The sequence below is a fragment of the Quercus robur genome, chromosome 1 (assembly GCF_932294415.1).
Source record: "Quercus robur chromosome 1, dhQueRobu3.1, whole genome shotgun sequence".
In the NCBI taxonomy this organism is placed as follows: Eukaryota; Viridiplantae; Streptophyta; class Magnoliopsida; order Fagales; family Fagaceae; genus Quercus; species Quercus robur.
In genome coordinates, this window is record NC_065534.1 from 53118609 (window position 1) to 53140374 (window position 21766).

A 21766-nucleotide genomic window follows, 5' to 3' on the forward strand; every position below is an offset into this window, starting at 1 on the left:
TTGGAACCCACCACAATGTTGTATTTTATATGTATTATTTTTACTTTGTAATATTCATTTCCCCAAGGAATTTGTGAAGAACAAAACCCACTTTTGAGAGGGACATGTAGTAAGTTGAATGACAAGAACTGAATGAATAATGCTAGGAACACTATTTTCACCACAAATTCACAACAAATTTTAAAATAACAAATTGTTAGTAATAGGCCAAATAAATACGCCAAATAAATGGACAAAGCAGCACTCCCACTAGTTGAAAGACAAAGGGATTTGAGGGCCAAAATGGCCCAATACCATGTTTTTTTGAAATTTTTAGCAACAAAGCACTGTTTCGGAAATAATTTGGGATCTACCACTTTTTGTGGTACTCGAGCTTGGTGAGCTCGAGTACCACATTTTTCCATTCCACCGTCGCCCCATATTCAAGGAGACCTATAGTGGCGTTTTTAAGCCCTATAGTGACGTTTTAAAGTCCTATAGCAACGTTTTCCTGCAAATTTTTTTAAAAGTGTGATTGGCGCATATTCTGGGTGCCCTATAGTGGCGTTTTTAAGCCCTTTAGTGACGTTTTAAATCCCTATAACGGCGTTTTCCTGCAAAAATTTTTTATAAGGGTAATCGCTCTGTTCTGGGATCCCTATAGTGGCGTTTTTAAGCCCTATAGTGACGTTTTCGGGTCCTATAGCGGCGTTTTCCTGCAAAATTTTTTTAAACGTCCCCACACCCAGTTTCGAGGGGCCCTATAGTGACGTTTTCAGGCAACTGTTTTTTTTTTTTTTTTTTTTTTTTTTAGAAAATGTTGACCAATGAAAAGATGAGCTCGAGTACCACAAAAAGTGGTAGATCCCAAATTATTTCCGAAACAGTACTCTGTTGCTAAAAATTTCAAAAAAACATGGTATTGGGCCATTTTGGCCGGGATTTGAGCGTTACTTCGGGCTGTGCACATGCCTTCTTAAGTTCCATAAGAGGAACCACAGTGTGTGCCGTTTATTTTGATACAACTGTTTGTTTGAGGGAGAATCAATTATTGACCATTGACCTCTCACACCACGACTACTGCCTCAGTATCTTCTGTATCTAATCAGGTACATGCAACATCTCTCACAATGTGTGAATCCCATAAGTGGGTGGAGCTCAAAGCAAGAGAAAATGCAAATGTCTTAGAAAACACTTGCGTTTTCTGAAAGGAATCTACAAACAAATCAATGCCAGAATGGATCAAACACCAAAAAAGAAATTAATTCAGGTCAGTTGCCTTAAGCCTAAATTTGTACAATATGATGATATGGCTACCAGGGGAAAGGTTGAACCCTTCAATGATAAAAAGACATACATTAAGAAATAAATAAAAAGATAGTTCTTTGAGGTAAACGAACATCTACTCATTTCATTCATATCACAATACATATGTTTAGTTTCGTAAAACACCCGTGAAATATTAAGTTACGACAAGCGCCATATTTGTCTGTTGATTGCTCTCCAAAGATACCTAAACGCTGGAGAAGCCAAATTCGCATCTTTTCCTTTACTCTCTAATTATAATTAAAAGATAAAAGGCCAGCAAGAAAAGAGTAATCCATTAAAAGGCAACAGGAGAAAAACTTGCTTCCGATGCTTCACCATTATATTATATTATATTATATTATAGAACTCAGCAACTCAAGCATTACAATGGAAGAGGATAGCCACGGAGGTATGTGGAATCTACGCCCGACTCTCGCGCCAATGCCACCCTCCCTGTCCGTGCCACCTTCAAGAAAGAGGAAATTAACTTGTGACCAAAGAGAGAGAGAGAGAGAGAGAGAGAGAGAGGGAAATTAAATATAAAAACATAGGCATAATTTTTTGACATTTAGTTATCCTTTTTGTTTCTTTTCCCCTTTTATCTACAATATAAATTGTATACCATCTTTTTCTTTCCTTATTTACATGCTCCTGCATTACTCGTATTATTTATCTTTTCTTTCACTTATTTAGCTGCTCTTTTATTACTCCAACTTTTATCATTTCATACTTTTTTTTTTCCTCAAATATCTCAAACTCTCATTTATTATCTTTCCATTTGACATTTGGTTATCCTTTTTTTTTTTTTTTTTTTTTCCCTTTTATTAGCATCTTCATTACTTTACATTCTTATTTTTTTTACTTCCATTTATTTTAATCTACAAATCCTTCAAACTCTTTATTCTTTTTCTCACAACAATTTTGACTTATGGTTTTCTTGTATTAATATTTTTTTTTTTTAATTATTTGATAGTTACAACAGGGAAGGGGGATTTGATCCCTAAAATGTCTCCATCGGAAACACCAAGGAAGTGCCAACTAGTTGAGTTACAAGACTTTTGGCAAAAAACAAAACTTTTATTTAGCCAGTCTTTTATTATTTCTTTTTTTTTTTTTTTTTTCTCCACAAATTCCTCAATCTCTTCTTTAGTTTCTTCTCAAACTGGTTTTAATGTTCTTTTGGGATTCTTCATTTTAGCTGTACTTGGGCCATTGCAAATGGGACAAGGATTGCCTTCTTTATAATAATTGAAAAAGGATTAGAATTGCTATTGCAAGATATTTACATTCTAAAGATTTTGTTCTTAACTTCTTATGTATACACTTAAATTTATAAAAAAACATAATATTAATAATAAATTTCTTTTAAAAAAAAAAAAACTTTCTTTATACACATCTAAATAATTAATTAAAACTTTCGTGCCCACAACTAGTTCAACTAAATCATAGTTAGAAATATGCAGGATAGAATATGTATAGTACCAAATGTACGCATTTAAAAATATGGCATAAAAAACATAAATGAAAAAAATAAAAATAAACGTATGTACAGGTGCAAAATACGAAATAAAAAATGACTATTGATGCCAACTTCTTTCTTTAATTTTTTTTTTTTTTGATAATCAAAGAGGGGGTGAGGGCGACCATATGTGACTTAGCCCCTAGGGCATAACCTAATAGGGGCACCCCCGCTAAGGAATGCTGGACTGAGCCATATCTACTGTGACTGGGGTACCAAAGACCTCACCCTAGCACCCCAAGAGAGCTAGAGTGTGGGGCGCAATGCACGCCATGAAAATTCCCCCCCCCCCCCCCCTCACATGGTACCCGCCACGACTCAAACAAGGGACCATGAGCATGCACGCGAGATCCCACACCACTGGGCCACCCCTCCTAGGGCAACTTATTTCTTTGATTTTATTCCAATTTAATAGCATACTTTTGTATCTTAATATAATTTTATAAGATGTTATAAAATAAAAATAAAAACAAAAACAGATTAATAAAAACAATTTATATATTTAGCTTCTTTTCCCATATTTAGCTGTGTTTTCAAGTAAAATATATAATAAGTTATTGAAAACGATGATATTTTCATATATTAATTCATTCGCTTACTTAGCCAAAAAGTATATGTATCAAAATAACAAAAAGTATTTATGGTCCCATATTATTATCATTTAAAATGATTTAATCTTTTTTTTTTAGTTTAAATGTAATATAAATATACATATTATATATGGCAATAAGATCTAAAAACTCAAATTATAGAAAAAATGTGGCAGATTAAAGAATTCAAAATTATAATAAAAATGTGAAAATGTGATGTTTATATAAATAGCAAAACCTGATATTAATTTTTGTAATTTCATGGACATTGTCGTATATAACCTTTACAAAATAAACATTAATAACATCAATAAAAGAATAAAAGTTAAGTCAAGTGGATAAATTTAATCATAGAAATTTTGTATGTTTTCAGAGTACTTTTGTAGAGTTATAGTACGTATAATATATGGTATAGTTCGTAGATTTTACCAACTATAAACTATAAACTAAAGTTACGTCTTTTAAAAGTTACCATGGCTTTTGAGTGGAGTTGTGGTGTGCCTTTGTATTAGAACCTCTTTCCCTCTCCCTTGTGTGTGTATTTGTTTCAAAAAAGAAAAAAACTAAAGTTACAAACAACAGTCAAAGAACATTTTGACCAACTTCTAAGTGGCTTATTTACATTTTAAATTACTAATGAGAATTAGAATGTCTCTAATCATAGTTACTAAACCTAGACTAACGCTAACCTTAGCCAATTACTTAGAACAGAGGTCTGAGTCTTTTTTTTTTTTTTTTTTTTTTTGTTGATAAGTAAGAATGATATATATACGAAAGGCTACTCTATGCATGAAAAGCACAAAACAAACCCAAAAATTACAACAAAAAAGAAGGAAAAAGGAGAAAAGACATAAAAGAGAACCAAGCAACAGATTAATTACAAAAGAGAAGAGGGCTAAGAAAAGAAGGGAGAGAATCACCAGTCGTGATACCCAAGCCCGAGACCAATCAAACAGAGTTCCACTAAAAGAAGCAAGCATCTAATCACCGAAACTATCCAAATCCTCTAAAGTCCGCCAATTCCACTTCTTCCAAAGACACCTTAGTAGGCACAACGGAACTAAATTCCAAATCTAGGACAAATGTTTTCCCAACCAATTCCACCAGCCAAAAAGCAAATCTAGAATTGATCAAGGTATGACCCACAACAATCCAAAAGTTGTAAAAACAAAGCTCCACAACCGATGAGCAATCTCACAATGAAGAAGTAAGTGGTCCACTGTCTCCCTACAGCGATGATACATAATGCACCAATCCACAAAATCCAAGCCCCTCAATCTCAGGTTATCACTTGTTAGGATCTTATTCCACACTACAGACCAAACGAAAAAAGAAACATGTCAAGGGACCTTAACTCTCCATATACCTTTCCAAGAAAAGACAACTGAGGGAGAATCTCACAACTTGTTATAATACGACTGGAAGTCAAAATCCCCATTAGGCTTCAACTTCCATCTCATTCGGTCTCCAACGTCCATTGAAGGAATATTGGCTCCCAAAATACGAAGAAAGTTCAGCCCTACATCCATCTCCCAATCATTAAATTCCCGAATGAAACGAACATCCCAACTTCTTCTCTCCCCCACCCCCAGCCTTGTCAAAGAAGCTTCCATAGATGCCTCCCTGTCAATAACAATACCATACAGCCTCAAGAAAGCCAAATGGAAAGGTTGATCCCCATACCACCCATCCTGCCAAAATCTCACTCTATTCCCCATCCCAACAACAAGCTAAGTATTTTTGCTAAATTCCTCCCAACCCATGGACATATGAATACCTCTCCACAAACCACACTCATGAATTCCTCTACCTAGCTTAGAAGTTCATCCCCCCACTCTTTCCCAAACTTTGAAGTTGTCGCCCTTTGCCATAGCCGATTCTCCTCGTTCCTAAACCGCCACAACCATTTCCCCAATATGGCCTTATTGAAAGTAGTAAGTTTCCTTATACCTAAACTACCATTGGCCATAGGCGCACAAACTCTATCCCATCCTACCAAATGAGTCTTGCCATCACCCCACAGAAAGTCCATTTGCAACTTTTCAATTCTATTAGCCACATAAGTAGGAATGGTGAAGAGCGATAAAAAATATGTAGGAAGACTAGATAACGTACTCTTGAGTAGCATCAATCTACCCCCCTTAGACAAATACAACTTCTTCCACCTAGCCAAATTCCACTCGATTTTTTCCAAAATAGGATTCCATATTGAAGGAGATTTATGAGAGGCCCCCCAACAGCATGCCCAGATAAGACATAGGCAAAATTCCAACCCTGCAGTCCAAAATTTCAGCCAAGGCATGCACATCATCTACCTCCCCTATTGGAACCATTTCACTTTTCAACATATTGACCTTCAAACCTGTAACAGCCTGAAAACAGAGTAACAATCGAATATGAAGAATTTGTTCCACATCCGCATCACAAAATAGAATAGTATCATCTGCAAACAATAGATGTGAAACACATTCCCCACCACCCCTCCTGCCCTCAACTTTAAAACCACGGAGTAAGCCAGCACCCTCCACTCTTCTCAACATCCTACTGAAAACCTCCATCACAATCAAAAACAGCATAGGAGAGAGCGGATCCCTTTGTCTCAATCCCCCTGAGCTACTAAAAAAATCAGCTAGAGGCCCATTAATCAAAATAGAGAATTGAACCGTAGATATACAAGTGCAAATCCGCTTACACCAATTCTCCCCAAAGCCCACTCTCTTCAACAAATCCAGGAGAGCCTTCCAATTCACATGATCGTATAACCCTCGGAACCCTACTCTTCACTCGAACACATTTATTCGCAATAAGAACCGAATCAAGGATTTGTCTCCCATCCACAAAGCTAATTTGAGTCTTAAAGATCAACTGATCTAAAACCACTCTCAAACAATTTGCCAAAACCTTAGCCAAGATTTTATATACACTCTCCACCAAGTTAATAGGCCGAAAATCTCAAATATTAGAAGCATCATTCTTTTTTGGAATTAATGCAATGAAAGTAGCATTCAGAGATTTTTCAAACATACAATGTTGAAATAACTCTTCAAAGACCGCTAAGACATCTTTCTCCCCTACTCTCCAGCAATGATGATAAAAAGCCATAGTAAAACCATCCGGATCTAGAGCTTTGTCCCCTTCCAAGTCTCTTACAACCTGAAAAATCTCCTTTCTCTCTAACTTCCTTTCAAGCCAAACTCTCTCCATATCCCCAATACAATCAAACTCCAAACCCTCCACAAAAGGCCTCCACCCCTCTGGCTCCTGATACAAATGTTTATAAAATTGTACTAACTAAGAAGTTACCTCAGATTCCTACTCAAAAACCACCCCATCCACCTCCAAGATCCTCAGATGATTATACCTCCTATGGGAGTTTGCCATCTTGTGGAAGAACTTGGTGTTATTATCTCCTTCCTTAATACATAACATCCTAGATTTTTGTCTCCAAGAAATTTCTTCAAAAGAAAGATGATGCTCCACCTTGGACCTCAAATTTACCCTATAAAATATCTTCCCATCAATGAGTCCAAGCTCCCAAGCTCCCCTTCCTTAGCATCTAAATTTTTCAACTCCTCCAGCAATTGTTTCCTATGACAATCTACATTACCAAACTCTTTACGATTCCACTGAATTATGTCCTCTTTCAAGGCCTTCAATTTTTTGGCAAGCACAAAACTAGGTGTACCTACAAATGAATGCCAATTCCACCAAGATTGAACTCTATCTACAAACCCATCTATCTTCAACCACATGCTCTCAAACCTAAAAGGAATCTTCCTCCTCGCCATTTCCCCCACCTCCAAAAGAATTGGACTATGATCTGAAATGGGATAAGGTAAAATCCTTTGAATAACATTTGGGTAGTGTTCCTCCCAATCATGCATGATCAAAGCTCTATCAATTCTAGACATCAATGGTTGATTTGTACCACTAGACCAAGTATAGTTACCTCCTTCCAGTGGCAAATCAATCAAATTAAGATCCTCAATAAATTCAAAGAATCGCTCCATAGCCAGAGTCAAATGTGTCCCACCCAAATATTCACTTGGAAACCATACAATATTAAAATCCCCAAAACAACACCACGGTATCCTCTAGCATTGCTGAATACCGACCAACTCATCCCACATGTGTCCCCTCTCATTGTTATCATTAGGGCCATAAACCACTGAGCATGCCCATATTAAACCATCCACCACCCCTTGCCATTTAACCGATACTGAGAAAGTACCAACCATAGCCCCCATCTTTTCCAAAACCCTCTTATCCCACATAATCAATACCCCACCAGTAGTCTGATCCACCTCCAAAGCAACCCAATCCACATACAGGCAACTCCATAAACTACAAACCATCTGTCTATCCATCCTAGCAATCCTCGTCTCCTATAAACAAACTACATCACACTTCCACTCCCATAACAAATTTTTCACTACCAGACGTTTCTGAGGATCATTTAAACCTCTTAGATTCAATGAAATCATTTTTAGCTTCATAATAACAAAAATCTCCTGACTACTGCCACAAGCACCAATTCAACATTCTATCTCCCACCATAATTCACTGAAGAGACCAAATTTCTCAGCTCTCTTCTTCCCTTGTTCTTAGATTTAACAACTTTTCAACCACCAGTGACTTCCCTATGTAACACATTGGCTGCCTCCATCTCAGATTCTAGTCTTTGTAAAAGAGCGATGCATAGCTTCTCATGACGGCTCATAGAAAGCTCAACCAATTTACTAAAACCGGGAATTATGTGTTTCATCCATCCAAAAATATTCAACTTAGCCTCAAGACTCAAAACCTTAGTGACCACCTCTTGTTCTACCGAAGTAGTCAACCCATTCAGAGCAATAATCTTTAGAGTAGCACAATCTGAAAATTCTTCGCTCTCACCAAAACCTACTGAGAGAACAATTGCATCTTCAGCAGAAAAGAACTCCCTAGGTAGGCTAAGAGAATCAACATGAAACACTACATTCACCTCCCCACCCATATCTCCCAAGCCCATAGGACCAGCTCTCAACAACCCCAAAAGAAGATTGGAGAAAGAAAGGCTAACCATTCACGCCAAAGGGATGAGGTTCGACGACCATTGAACTGTCAAAACCAACCCTCCATTCATCAACTTGAAGCCAAAAGTGCAGATTCCATCGCAAATGACACTTTCTACCAACTTCTAAGGCTTCACGAGACAATGTGTTACCTGTTCCAGCAAATCTATACTCATCAGAGACACTGAAGGACTCTTTTCATCCTTCTCGGCATCACTTCAAACTTTTCAAGGCTTAGCAAGACAGTGCACCACTTGTGCCGGCAACACAGCACTCATTGAAGACACCGAAATGCTCTCTCCAGCCTTCTCGGCCTCACCATAGGCCTCTTGAGACGTCACGGAACATCACATCACCTATACTGGCGAAACATTACTCATCGGAGGCACCGAGAGACTCTCTCTAGCCTTCTCAACCTCAACCCAAGCCTTCTGAGGCATCACGAGACAACGCACCACCTGTGCCGCAAAACAATACTCGTCAGAGGCACCAAAGGGCTCTCTCCAGCCTTCTTGACACTAGGGGCAAAGGAACATGGCCCTACAGAGTCTTTGGAGCATTCACTTGGCTCAAAAGTGCTTGGGCTTAAGGGACTTGGCCCTAAACTAGAACTACTAAATGTCTGATGGGCTTGAATGTCTGTTGGGCTATCGACTGGCTAGGGCCCAAACCCAACTTATACTTACCATGTTTTGAAGAGGCCCATGCTACCCACTTAAAGTTTTTTACTCCACCTTTAGGCTTCGTTTGAGAGCTTATAAAGGAATAAAATGGAATAGAAACGAATAATTATAAAGGAATGAAATGTATTTAAATAAAGGAAAGGAATGGAAAAGAAATGAACGGAAAGGAATTAAGTGACCTTGTTTGGATATTTTAAAATGAAGGAGTGGAAATAAATAGAATGTAAGTAATTTTTTTAGAAGTAACATAGAGGCAAAGGAATAGAATCATTTTATGACAATATTGCTATTAGACCCTAGGGGTATTTTTGGAGTTTTAGTAAAAAATTCATTAAATCTAATTTCATTCCCTCCGATTTCTCCCAATTTTTTGGAAGAATGAAAATTTGAGTTTTCAAGGAAATAGAAAAGAATGAGTGTTCCTTCCTACCCATTCCATTCCCTCCCACTTAAATTCCCAAACAAAGGAAAGGACTTTCCATTCCCTCCATTAAAAATCTCAAACAAGGGAAGGGAAGAATTTTAGAAAATTATTCTTTTCATTCATTTCCATTCACTCCTCCCAAACGAGGGCTTAGTGCTATCCCAAGAAACTTGCCTCTTTCCTTTCTCAACAACCTCCACAATTAATCCACTCCCCATCCAACATGATCTCCTAATATCACTCCCCTTCCCATTTTCATTTGTTTTTGAATTCAAACTAAAACATAATGGGAATCGTTTCCTATTTTCTACCGGATTTTCTCTCCTAAATTAGCATCCACATTAATGCACTACTCCCTTCTTTCCCCTTCTCACACCACCGTCGTACCAGGCTTGCTCACCGAAATATCCCCCACCTTAGCACTTGTAAGTTTCGGATTCATTGTCAACAACTCCCTTGACCGATTCTGCTACCTCTCCACCAACTCCTCCTGAGTCAGATTCTTTCCTTTATCCTTGGTGTAAGATGGTGTGACTAAATCACAACCCTTGACTGCACCTGACCCTTCAGGTCTCGACAAAAGACTGAGAGGGATAAAACCCTAAAATTCTCCTCTGTGGCATTGAAACAAATTTTGCCTGGCCTAAACCACCTAAAGCATATCGGTTAAGTTCCAACATCTTCCTCAATTCAAGCCCGAAAACCTTCCAACCATTTTGTGCTTTGCCTCCAAGGATTATGACAGACCTTCAACGCCCGCCAACTTTGAGTTCAGACACTAAAAGGAACTGACCAAAAGAGTTCGATCCCCACTACAAAGTGTAAGCAGTATCTCCTTCCCTGAGCGTAAAAAACTGTTTGGGATTGACTCCGACCAGAGTGTGTTCTATATTATTCATTAGCCATAACACTGCATTCTTGCCCATGAATACTGACTTCATGAAATGTTTGCCCCATTCAAAAATACTTAAGGAGAAAAAATTTCCTCCTTCCTCAACCACCAATTGAAAAAGCTTAAATTCAATGAAAACACTACGAATCCCACCCATACTAATCAAAAAGAGAAAAAGTTGTATGAATAATTATCTAACTAATTTGAGGTAGTCGGGCCTCTCCACAAATGACAAAGTCCCATTCCCCCAAAGATCCTCTCATAGAACAAATAAAGCTATGCAAATTATCAAAGTGAGGTCCAAGTCTTTAATCATATAGTTTAAGCAGATGAGCCAATCAAACCCAGCAAATCCAGTGGATTTTTTGTGAACCATTGAACTCAAGTAGGTTTTGTTAAACTGTCTAATTTTCATGTATTCCAAATTTCATATCTACCTAATTTTTCAAACCTTTTTCCATAACAAATTTATGCCAGATATTTCAACCTGTTTAATACATTTTTTATGGAATTTTCCAAAATCCCTAATAAGACATAGTCTACACAAGAAAATTCGACTTGGGCAACACAATTTTAACCAATCATATCAGCAGTATGTGAAATGTCTAAGCAAGTTACTCAAAACAAAGACTTCCAATTAATTTCATATGGCAACTCCAAGTTTCGGCTCTTCAACAAAAAAGCAGGAAATCCATATGCAAACTAACAAATTTAGCTATAAGAACCATGAGTCAAGAATACCTCACAAATTCCATATGGCTCTAGTAACCTCTGTAGTGCAACCATCTTGTTTAAATCACCTGTAAGCTGGAGCACATACAATGGCTTAGTGTTAGTAAGACAGTAAGAAAGAGAAAAGGGGAACTAGTGAAGACAGACAGCCAGTGCGAGCTATCCAGAACACGTGACTGAATGTGGAGCTCCTGGAAATCAGGTAAAAAAACTAGACATTTTGATAACTGCTACAATTTTGCATTTCTTTCATCAAACCTCATCAACTGTCAGCATTCACATGATGTATTATACAAATAGACATAAGTCTCTAATTTTATTATTGACTTAAAATTTATATAAAAAAAATTTTAAAAATAAATAAAGAAGAAGACGAAGAAAGAAAGAAAGAAGATGAATGTGTGTAGCCAGGGTTGTAGATGATGTTGAGGTGTTGTTCAATTTCAGCAGATTGATGAGTTAGACCAGAGGTGTTTCTCATGCTAATATTTGTTCCCCAATATTATAAGGTTCATTTCTCCAAGACCATTTCACTTGATGATGGCGGAATCATAAAATGGTTAAAGAAATGATATTCTCTTTGGAAGCCTAAGGCTAAGGCAAAGCCCAAGAATAATATAAGTTTTTATATTTTATTTGGTTATTCTTGAGTCAAGGGCATTTTAGTAATTTTACAATTGTTAGGTATGGGCCAGAGTTATAGGCCATAGGTTTTGTTAACGAGTCTTATTTAATTATGAGTCTTTATGTATGGGCTTTGGTTTAATTTATTAGGGTTAAATAGTTGTCTTTGTACCATTAGGAATCCTAATACTACTAGTACAAGTAAGAGTCTTTATATATATAGGGTACTTAATGTATTCAAAAAATAGAAAGAGTTGATTAATAAAATCGAGTGTTTTGAGCAATAGGCATGTTGGCTTTTGTTTCTTTCTCTCTCTCTTTTCTTTATTTTCTCTTCTTTCTTTCTAGGGTTACTGTTCACACAGCCCCTAAACAGCCTTAACTTCCCTCTAATTCTTCTTCTTTCCTACCCTAAACCCACCACAACTAAACGTAGACAACCCTTATTTGTCCTACATCAATTTGGTATCAAAGCGAAAATCCTACCGCAAGTTCTTTGTGAAAATCTTCTTCAGCCAACTGCTTGATAGAATTCATTAAAAATAAAATAAATTATGGTGACCAATGCAGAATTAGAGTCTCTATTCAAGGCTTTTTCTCAAGATTACAAAGGCACAAAGAAGACTTTGAATCTGTTATGTGAGAAGGTGAATTCCATTGAGACAAAATTGGAAGACTTACCCACCATGAGAGGTGAATTCAATAAGCTGTCTGCAATCATTCTTAGCAAATTTTCTACTGAAACCTTTGACCAAGACCCCAAGTTCCCCAAATCAGGTCCAAGTACAGCCCCTGTATTGCCCTCAAATTCAAGGCCTTTTTCTTCCACAAGTTCCTTTGTTCCAAGCACTAGTCAGGTGCCCCCACAGCAAACACAACCCAATATTGTTTTTCCTCTTCAAGGTGCTGGTTATATGGAAGGAAATCAGCCTTACCGTCCATCATCAGTCCGTTCTTATGGGGAGCCTCAATTAACGGATGCAGATAGAGGTGTTAAACTAGAAGTTAGTGATTTTTATGGGGAGGGCAATCCAGAGGTGTTCTTTGATTGGCTACATAGTATTGAAAGCTTTTTCAGATGGTATAGCTCAAGTGAAGAGCGAAAACTCTTTTTTGCAGAAGCTAAACTCAAAGGGACGGCTAGAATATGGTGGGAAAAGTATCAACAAACTCACTATATTGCCATTCGATCGTGAGAAGACATGCGAAGTGCTATGACTCGTTACTCATGCAAAGTGCTATGACTCGTTACTTTATACCACCTAATTACAAGCAGCAAGCCCACTTACAATTTACACAATTGGTGCAAGGAAGTTATTCAGTTGAAGAGTATACCAACAAATTCTATAGCTTGGCTATGAGATCGGGATTCCCATGGAATGAAGATGTGATGATTTCTAAGTATTCCCAAGGTTTGAATCCTAATATTTCTTTGGGTTTGGCTGCAAGTAGGCTTTATACCATGGCAGATGCAATTCAGATTGCATACCAAATGGAAGAGGAGACTAAAAAGAAGGCCTTAATGAGAGCTCCAATGGCAAGCAATATTAGAGGTGAGAGAACAATTGTGGATGTTAATTTGGAGAAGTCTATTGATAAGTCTCAAGGTAATTCTTACCAACCAAACAAGAATGTTCGTTCTAATACTTCTACATCACAAGGGAGTAGTTCTAATTCTAGAGCAAAGTGCTTTAATTGTGGAGGTTTTGGCCATATGTCTTTTCAATGTCCTTCAAAACTAGTTGCTAAGCTTGAAAAGGATAGTCCTAGTCTAGAGGCAATCAAGGGATCCAAGCAACTCGAAATTCAAGAAGAGATTTGTGAACCTCTCAATGCTAACTTGAAAGAGAATGTTGAAAACCCAGATCTAGCTGATGTAGGTATGCTGAACATTGTCAATTTGATCTTAATGATGAGGGTATGCTAGGCATCATTCGTCCACTTCTTACAGCATTTAACCAAGATGTTCAAGTAAATGAAGACTGCAATCATAGGGGAAAGGTTTTTCAAACTCGAGTTAATTGCAAGAAATAAATATGTTCTTTGGTAATTGACAGTGGGGGTTGTATTAATGCAATATCTAAGGATGCGGTGCAGAAATTGGGATTAAAAGTAGAGCCACTCCTAAATCCTTATTATGTTGCATGGGTCACAAACACAAAGTTGAAGGTTGATAAGCAGTGCCTAGTAACCTTTGAAATTGGCAAGCTTAAGGAGACTGTTATGTGTGATGTGCTGCCCCTTAAGCCTTGTCAAATAATTTTGGGTCGGCCATGGCTATGGGATCGCGATGCACACCATGCTAGACGTGCCAATACTTATTCTTTTGTTGAAGGCAACAAGAAGTACACTCTCACATGTGCAAGAGACATGCCAAATTTGAAGTGAAAGAAGAGTTCCTTCCTTATTCGGAAAATTGTGCCTTCTGATGGCATTCTTGGTCCAGTTCCTAACTCAATGGAGTCGAGTTATTTTCAGAGAGGGAGAATTGATGGTGGAATCATAACATGGTTAAAGAAAGGATATTCTCTTTGGAAGCCTAAGGCTAAGGCAAAGCCCAAGAATAAGTGTCCATGGTAGTTAATTAAGTTTTTATATTTTATTTGGTTATTCTTGAGTCAAGGGTATTTTAGTAATTTTACAATTGTTAGGTATGGGCCATAGTTATAGGCCATATGTTTTATTAATGAGTCTTATTTAATTATGGGTCTTTATGTATGGGCTTTGGTTTAATTTATTAGGGTTAAATAGTAGTCCTTGTACCATTAGGAATCCTAATACTACTAGTACAAGTAAGAGTCTTTATATATATATATATATATATATATATATATATGGTGCTCAATGTATTCAAAAAATAGAATGAGTTGATTAATAAAATTGAGTGTTTTGAGCAAAGGCACGTTGGCCTTTGTTGTTTCTTTCTCTCTCTCTTTTCTTTATTTGCTCTTCTTTGTTTCTAGGGTTACTGTTCACACAGCCCCTAAACAGCCTTAACTTCCCTCTAATTCTTCTTCTTTCCTACCCTAAACTTACCACAACTAAATGAAGACAACCCTAATTTGTCCTACATCACTCGACATTAGGAAAAATGTGATTGGTGGTGAGATAAAGTACTAAGAACAATAGACAATGACATTATTCATACAGATTAGCCCATAATAGAAAACACACATAATGAACTTTCAAGCTTTTGTAAGAGCATTATTGCATGGTTAGTGTTCTTATAGAATAATTGATCTTGATTGGGTAAAAGATAAGAGAGGGACTTTTATTGGATCTTTGTTTCAGAACCAATTCCTCCAAAAGAAGGGAAATAAAACTACTTTCATGCATGTCCAGGGGAAGAATAACAAGCACACAGATCACTGGCCGACATGCCCATTCCTTTTTTCCTGTTGACATATATAAAGTTATATTTGCCAAATAAAGAATGGAACATAGCACTGCTAAAATTCTTTTACAAAGGCACTTTTCCAACACTCGAGTAACCTTTCTTCAGATTGTGCTGTGTTCTTCTATCCTCTTACCTTTTGAATAGTGTTAGTGTAATGCATGTCCAAATGAACAAATTAAGGGTTTCTAGAGCAAGCTCCATACCCCATCCATAATACACAGTTTTAAATTATTATTAACAATTAGATAGGGTAGTTCCTTTTTCTTTCTATTGGAAGAAATGACATTTAAGTGATTCAGTACCCAAACCTGCTCTTAGAATCCTCGAGGAAGTATACTAAAAAGTAATAAAACGCTAATTGAGAGAATGGAAAGAATTCCTACCTCAAGGGTAATGGTATGATCAGACACATCAACAGCTTTTGCCCGGAAAATGCTGGCAACATCGAGGACATCCCTCCTAGCAGCAGTATTCACGGCAATCTTTATTAACATAAGCTCTCTCTCTGCAAATGGAAAGTGAGTAATATCCTTCACCTGATGGAAAACCACCGTTTCTTTTTGTCAACCATTTGCTCATACAAATTACAACAAGAGGCAACCCATTCATGGGATTAAGGGGATTATCCATATGCAAAGGAAAATGGATTAATGGAAACCATTCAATTAAATGCACTCTTTGATAATAAGGCAAATTAATAGCATTAGTTTCTTTTTCCCTCATTCTTGGCAAGAAATTCGACCATTAGTTCAAATTAAGAGCATTAGTTGAAAACTACTCTTCTACCAAAATTCATTTGTTTTAGCCAGCTTTTAGATTTAGGAAAACCTTTTTATATTTGTTTGGTTCAATGAAATTCTTTTGACTGGTGCAAAAATAGTTACACGTGCGTATTAAATGGATATGAAAGAAATCCTTCAACCCTTAGTGGAATATATGCCTTTCCAAATCTAATAGAAATTTCTCTTTAAATAAATTTTTCGTCTTTACTTTAAAACTCCAATATAAATATTTTATTGTTGAATATCTCTTTTCTCCACCTCGGGAAGTATTCACCGTCAACCCCAAATCAGAAAACAAATACTTTCAAGTGTGAAACATAATAGAGAAAACACATGATTACTTTCACATACGTTGGTTTGTCTTCTAGAGACTACTTTTCTAGTTGAATGTATAGAGCTACGTGTACACCCAATTTTATCTTGCAACATAGTAACAAGTAAGTCACATGCTACTTATAGATATTGCCAACAAATCCCTAAATAAAGGTTGTATGGAGTCAATTTGGGTTAGCGTGTCGTGTGCGCATTGTGTCGAGGGAGGGGTATTCAACTAAATGGCTTAACTCGAACCTAGCCCATTTAATAATTGTGTCATAACCCTTCAACTCTAACACGACCTATTAATGAAGTGGGTTGACACAACACGACCCACTTGACACACTTAATAAACGGGTCGTGTTAGGTTGATGTGACACCACCCATTTCAACCTACTTGATTTAAGCAGGTTGGGTTGACACAAATTCAATCTATTTAACCCGCTTAAAGAAAAACAACTTATTAATATTGTTATAAATATAATACAAACTCATAACATCAAAATACCTATTAAGCATACAATTTGAAAGTTAATAATAATATCAAATACTTGAAACACATCATACAAAAGTTCAAATTAACATCAAAGTAATTAATAAATATTAAGTCCATAATGTACTACCATCCATCTAGAAATAAGTTCTTTACATCCCAAAAGAAGTGCATATATTTAACCCAAAATCAAAAGAACATAGTTCAACAAAAAAATAACATCTTTTTAAGTATTTACATGAAGGTTTAGAGATTTAGGGTTTGTAAAATTTCAATTTCAATTTACAATTATATCACTTATAAATTTTTGTAATAACTCACTCTTCTTTTTAAGTTTAAAAATTTTTGCAATTATTCACTTTTCTTTTTAAGTTGAAAATATATGTTGGATATAAACGGTATTTGACAAATTTAAAATAAAAATGAATATGTATTTGTTATACAAGTTAAACGGGTTATGTTAAATGGGTCATTTGGGGTTGACACGAATAAATTGGCGTGTCAGACATGTCAATTGTGGATCGCAAGGGTTGATCCGCTTATAACACATTTCTTATTGTGTCGCTTTTGGGTCTGCCTGTTTATGACCCTAACTCATAAAAACCTATGTCGTGTAGTGTCAAACATTAACACTACCCAATGCAACAAATCCTAAATATGAGCAAAATATTTGAATTCTTAACTACCCACAATGTTAAGAGCTTTGCTTGCATTTCTATAACGGACATGGTTTAGAGTTTTTTTTTTTTTTCTTTATTTTTTTGAGAACCTCAATTAATTGAACTTAAATTGGTCTAATCTCAGGACAACCATTGCAGCATGGAATACAGTACCCCTTACCTCATGAAGATCTATTAACTTGTGAAGTTGTTGAACCAACTTGCCAATTGACTCATCTGTACCAGGAATAACAGTTGTGATGCGAGAAAGCCCATCTATTTCAGCATGGCCCACAGCTAAGCTCTGCAACATAAAGTGAAAAGAAATGATGGCAACAGAAAAGATCATCAATGCCAGAAAAGCTAGTAAGACAACCACCAGTCAAAACCAAACTGACCTGAATGTTATAACCTCTTCGAGAAATAACCCCAGTAACTATGTTGAGAACTCCAGGACAGTCATTCACAAGCATAGACAAAGTGTGTGACCGAAGCCCACTTGACTGTAGCATTACATTCAGCACATTACAATGTGTGGTACATGTAAAAAGGCAAAACAAGAACTATAATACAGCAACCAAAGCCATTCTTGACACTGATCACTTACAATTCAAATGATAATTTAACAAGTTTACCTAGTTGAATTTCAGATCAAGTTAATATTATCCACATTTCTCATGAAAATTGAAAAAATAGCATAATGGAATTATTTCCTGAGAACCAACTGATAGATTGAACATATAGATAAAATACAAAAGCCCATTTATATTGAGTTCATCATAGGCAATATCAGCAGAAACTGTATAAAGCACCAAACTGGACAGCTGCAAGGTTTATAACAAGGACCAATGGAAGATCAAGCAGAATGCAGGCAACTCAATAAATTTTGTCCTTGATTCTAGATGATTTTCTCAAGAGAGAAACCTATACAGTGTTTGACTTAGTTAATTTAGGGCTTTAGTAATTATGAGAATTTTATTTTATTTGGTTAGGTAAGATTTGATTCAATTTTTCTTTCCTTGTTAGGATAGGGGTCAGGGTTTATTATAAATAAAGCCTAAGCGACCTCTTCACCATCAGTTAGGTACATTTGGGTTATTTAACAAAGTATTTGAGAGTTTTCTCTTAACCTTGTGGATACTAGGTTTTACCTAGTGGATTTTAAAGCCCCTAGCATTTATAGGGTAAACTAGTTGTAGGTGGTGGCTACAGCCTTTCCACCACTTCCATCCTACATCAGTTTGAGTTAAGATGACCTCACTTTTAAACTGCTAATAAATACGGGTTGATTACTCAAAATCACAATAATAAATAATTTAATGTATTCATACCTGGCGCGCCTTCTACCAGCCCCTTTTTTTTTTAATGAATTCCATTATTATTGATGCAGGAGCAAAATCAAAATTATTTTAGATTTTATATTTTCAGATTTTTGTATTTATCTTATAGGAAACTGGATAATTGTAGACTTTTGTGGTTGCACGATTTTCCTGGCCCAACTTATGTTGATTAGGCCTTAGCCCAAAGCACAACCCACAATAAATATTTGTAGAGGATGGGTCAAAGAACTTAGCCTCAGTGAATCTGTTCGGTCTGATGCATGGACTATACTATTTGCAAAAAAGATATAAAGGCACAAGAATGGATATTTCTCAAGTATGATTTTATTTCTTTTTCTTGTTCCTGATACAGTTCTCCCGTCCCCTTCTTTAAGGGACTCCACTACATTATATAGTTCTCTTCTTTTCATCTCAACCTTACACCTGTTGATCATCTAAGCACCCACTTGAGCACCTGTCCCATCAGACGCCCTCATCAGTCCCTTTGTGAGTTGCAGAGGCCAAGGCGGTACTGTTCAGGTGTCTTTTCCTCATTAATGCGGCCAAGAGGGTGGTTGGAGCGCAATTAATGTGGTGATAGCCTTCCGTGAGATATTTTGGATTTAATTCTTTTTATATGTTGTGAAGGTGAGCTGAAATGGCTGGGGAAAGTTCCTCGTCTGGGCCTCTGATGTCCGAGGAGGAGTTACTCCTCGGACAAGTTTCCTTGGCGCTATTGGGATTGAGTAACGCTTCATATGAGGCTTCTCTTCGGCCAGGACGCTCCTCAGCTGGGCCTGAGTTTGGAATAGCCCATCATTTTTGGGCCGGGCCCCACAACTTTCATTCGGATAGGGATTAAATTTGAGACTAGATAGGGATTATTATTTGATTTCAATTAGGATTAGTTTCGGTATGTTGTTATCTTTATCTCTTTATTTTCCAGTTCTAGTTCTATATAAGAGACTGGTTTATTTGTATTAGAAAATTGACGTGATTAATGAAATTCAGCAAAATCAAAATTATTTTAGATTTTATATTTTCAGATTTTTGTATTTATCTTATAGGAAATTGGATAATTGTAGACTTTCATTCGGATAGGGATTAAATTTGAGACTAGATAGGGATTATTATTTGATTTCAATTAGGATTAGTTTCGGTATGTTGTTATCTTTATCTCTTTATTTTCCAGTTCTAGTTCTATATAAGAGACTGGTTTATTTGTATTGGAAAATTGACGTGATTAATGAAATTCAAATTGGATATTTTTCCAATTGTTAGGTGTTGACTCCTAACGCCTTAGGTGTTGATTCCTAAGGGTTTAGCTTGGTGTTGATTCTCAGGCTCATTCTTTACTTTTCTTGTCCTTTTATTTTTCTATTAATTGTCCTGCATCAATTTTGGTATCAGAGCTAAATCGATTGTGTTAGAAGTATGTGATTAAATGATTAAATATACCATATCTCAATAGCTTAAGCTTTTGGGACAATTGGTAATTTAACAGATTCATTCAAAAACAAAAACAAACAAAAAAAATAAAAATTCATTGTCGTGTTTCTCATCCCATCAAACCACAATACCCACACAAAAGCCAACCACCATAAAGGAAACCAGATCCAGAAAACCCACAATCCACACAGCCAGATCAGATCCACACAGTCAGTCCCACCATCAGCCTCCATCACCAACCTGCAAACCCAATTGCTGATCCTATACTGAGTTGTCATCAAGTACCTGAGATATTGGTATAGTCTCACGGGTTCATACCAAAGGCTGTAACAGAGGTATTAAAGAAGACCTGATTCATTGATCCGTATCCCACAACTTGGAGTTTTCTTAGGAAAAAAATATACTGCACAAAGCGTATCAATCCTAGAGGTCAACTTGTAAAGCCCACTACATTAGTTTGAAGCCGTGGAAGATAGAGCAAGTCTATGGCCAGTCCCAGTGACACCTCCACTCTGCATGTTCAGGTTCAATTATCAATTTTCTGTTGAGATTTGTCCTTTTTGTGCACAATGGTGGCAGTAAAATCACCTATTTTTTATGGATATAAAAATCAAGATCCATGGATTCTTAAAATTTGGGTATTTGAGACGGAAAAATTCTTTGCGCAAGTGCATTTATCAAATGACAAACAAAGGATGTGGTATTCCAAAACAAGAGTTGCTGGTAGAGCTTTAGAGTACTGGAATTATTATGAGCGCCTTCACTTTAGATTTCATTGGTCTCAAATTACTTGGGAAAGAATGAAAGAAGATCTTTGTATTGAATATTTCCCACAGTATTTTCACAAGGATCTACAACCTTCTCATGGCAATTTACAAGATCAGAGAACAAGTATGAGGCAGTGCAACAATGCTCAGCTCACTCACGAAGTATCTTCCATACACCAAGACTTAGAAGGTCTAATAAAAAAGGTTCACGACTTGTCTCTTCAGATGAACCAAAAGGAGATTCAACTTGATCTAGTGGGGGTATCAAAAATGACAGATCACAATGAGATTACTAATTCCCAAATAGAAGATAATGTTGGTAATATAATATTGGTAATGAAGGGAGATCAAGTACTACCAGATCCTGATTTTGACAAAGAAGTAGAAGCCTCTATACTTGAAGAATCATCCATGGTACATGCAGATCTAGAGTTTGATAAAGTCGAAAAGGTTGATACTCCAATTCCACTCTTTGAGTTTGTAATTCCAAAAAAGTTTCATGAGGTGGAATACAAGGTTGATCTATATTCAATGCTCCCAAAGATGATTCCTCAACTGCAACAAGCATTACATGCCAAAGTTTTCATCCTTCAACGCTTTAAAACTCAAGATTGATTTTTTTTCCAACCAAGGGAGTATTGATGCAGGAGCAAAATCAAAATTATTTTCGATTTTATATTTTCAGATTTTTGTATTTATCTTATAGGAAATTGTATAATTGTAGACTTTTATTTGGATAGGAATTAGTATTTGAGTCCAATTAGGATTAGTTTTGGTATG

At 36.5% G+C, this 21766-nt stretch overlaps 1 protein-coding gene across 1 annotated transcript in view; it reads right to left on the reverse strand.

The window, feature by feature from the left end:
• Positions 1-1360: 1360 nt before the first annotated feature.
• Positions 1361-21766, reverse strand: part of LOC126691768 (acetolactate synthase small subunit 1, chloroplastic) — a 35287-nt gene continuing 14881 nt past the window's right edge. Inside the window, exons 8-12 of the mRNA XM_050386917.1 lie at positions 17850-17954; positions 17633-17755; positions 15586-15738; positions 11191-11256; positions 1361-1753 (exon numbers count right to left, since the gene is read on the reverse strand). Of these exons, the coding sequence (XP_050242874.1) occupies positions 1670-1753; positions 11191-11256; positions 15586-15738; positions 17633-17755; positions 17850-17954 (531 nt within the window). The 3' untranslated portion in view covers positions 1361-1669. The remainder of the gene's footprint in view (positions 1754-11190; positions 11257-15585; positions 15739-17632; positions 17756-17849; positions 17955-21766) is intronic.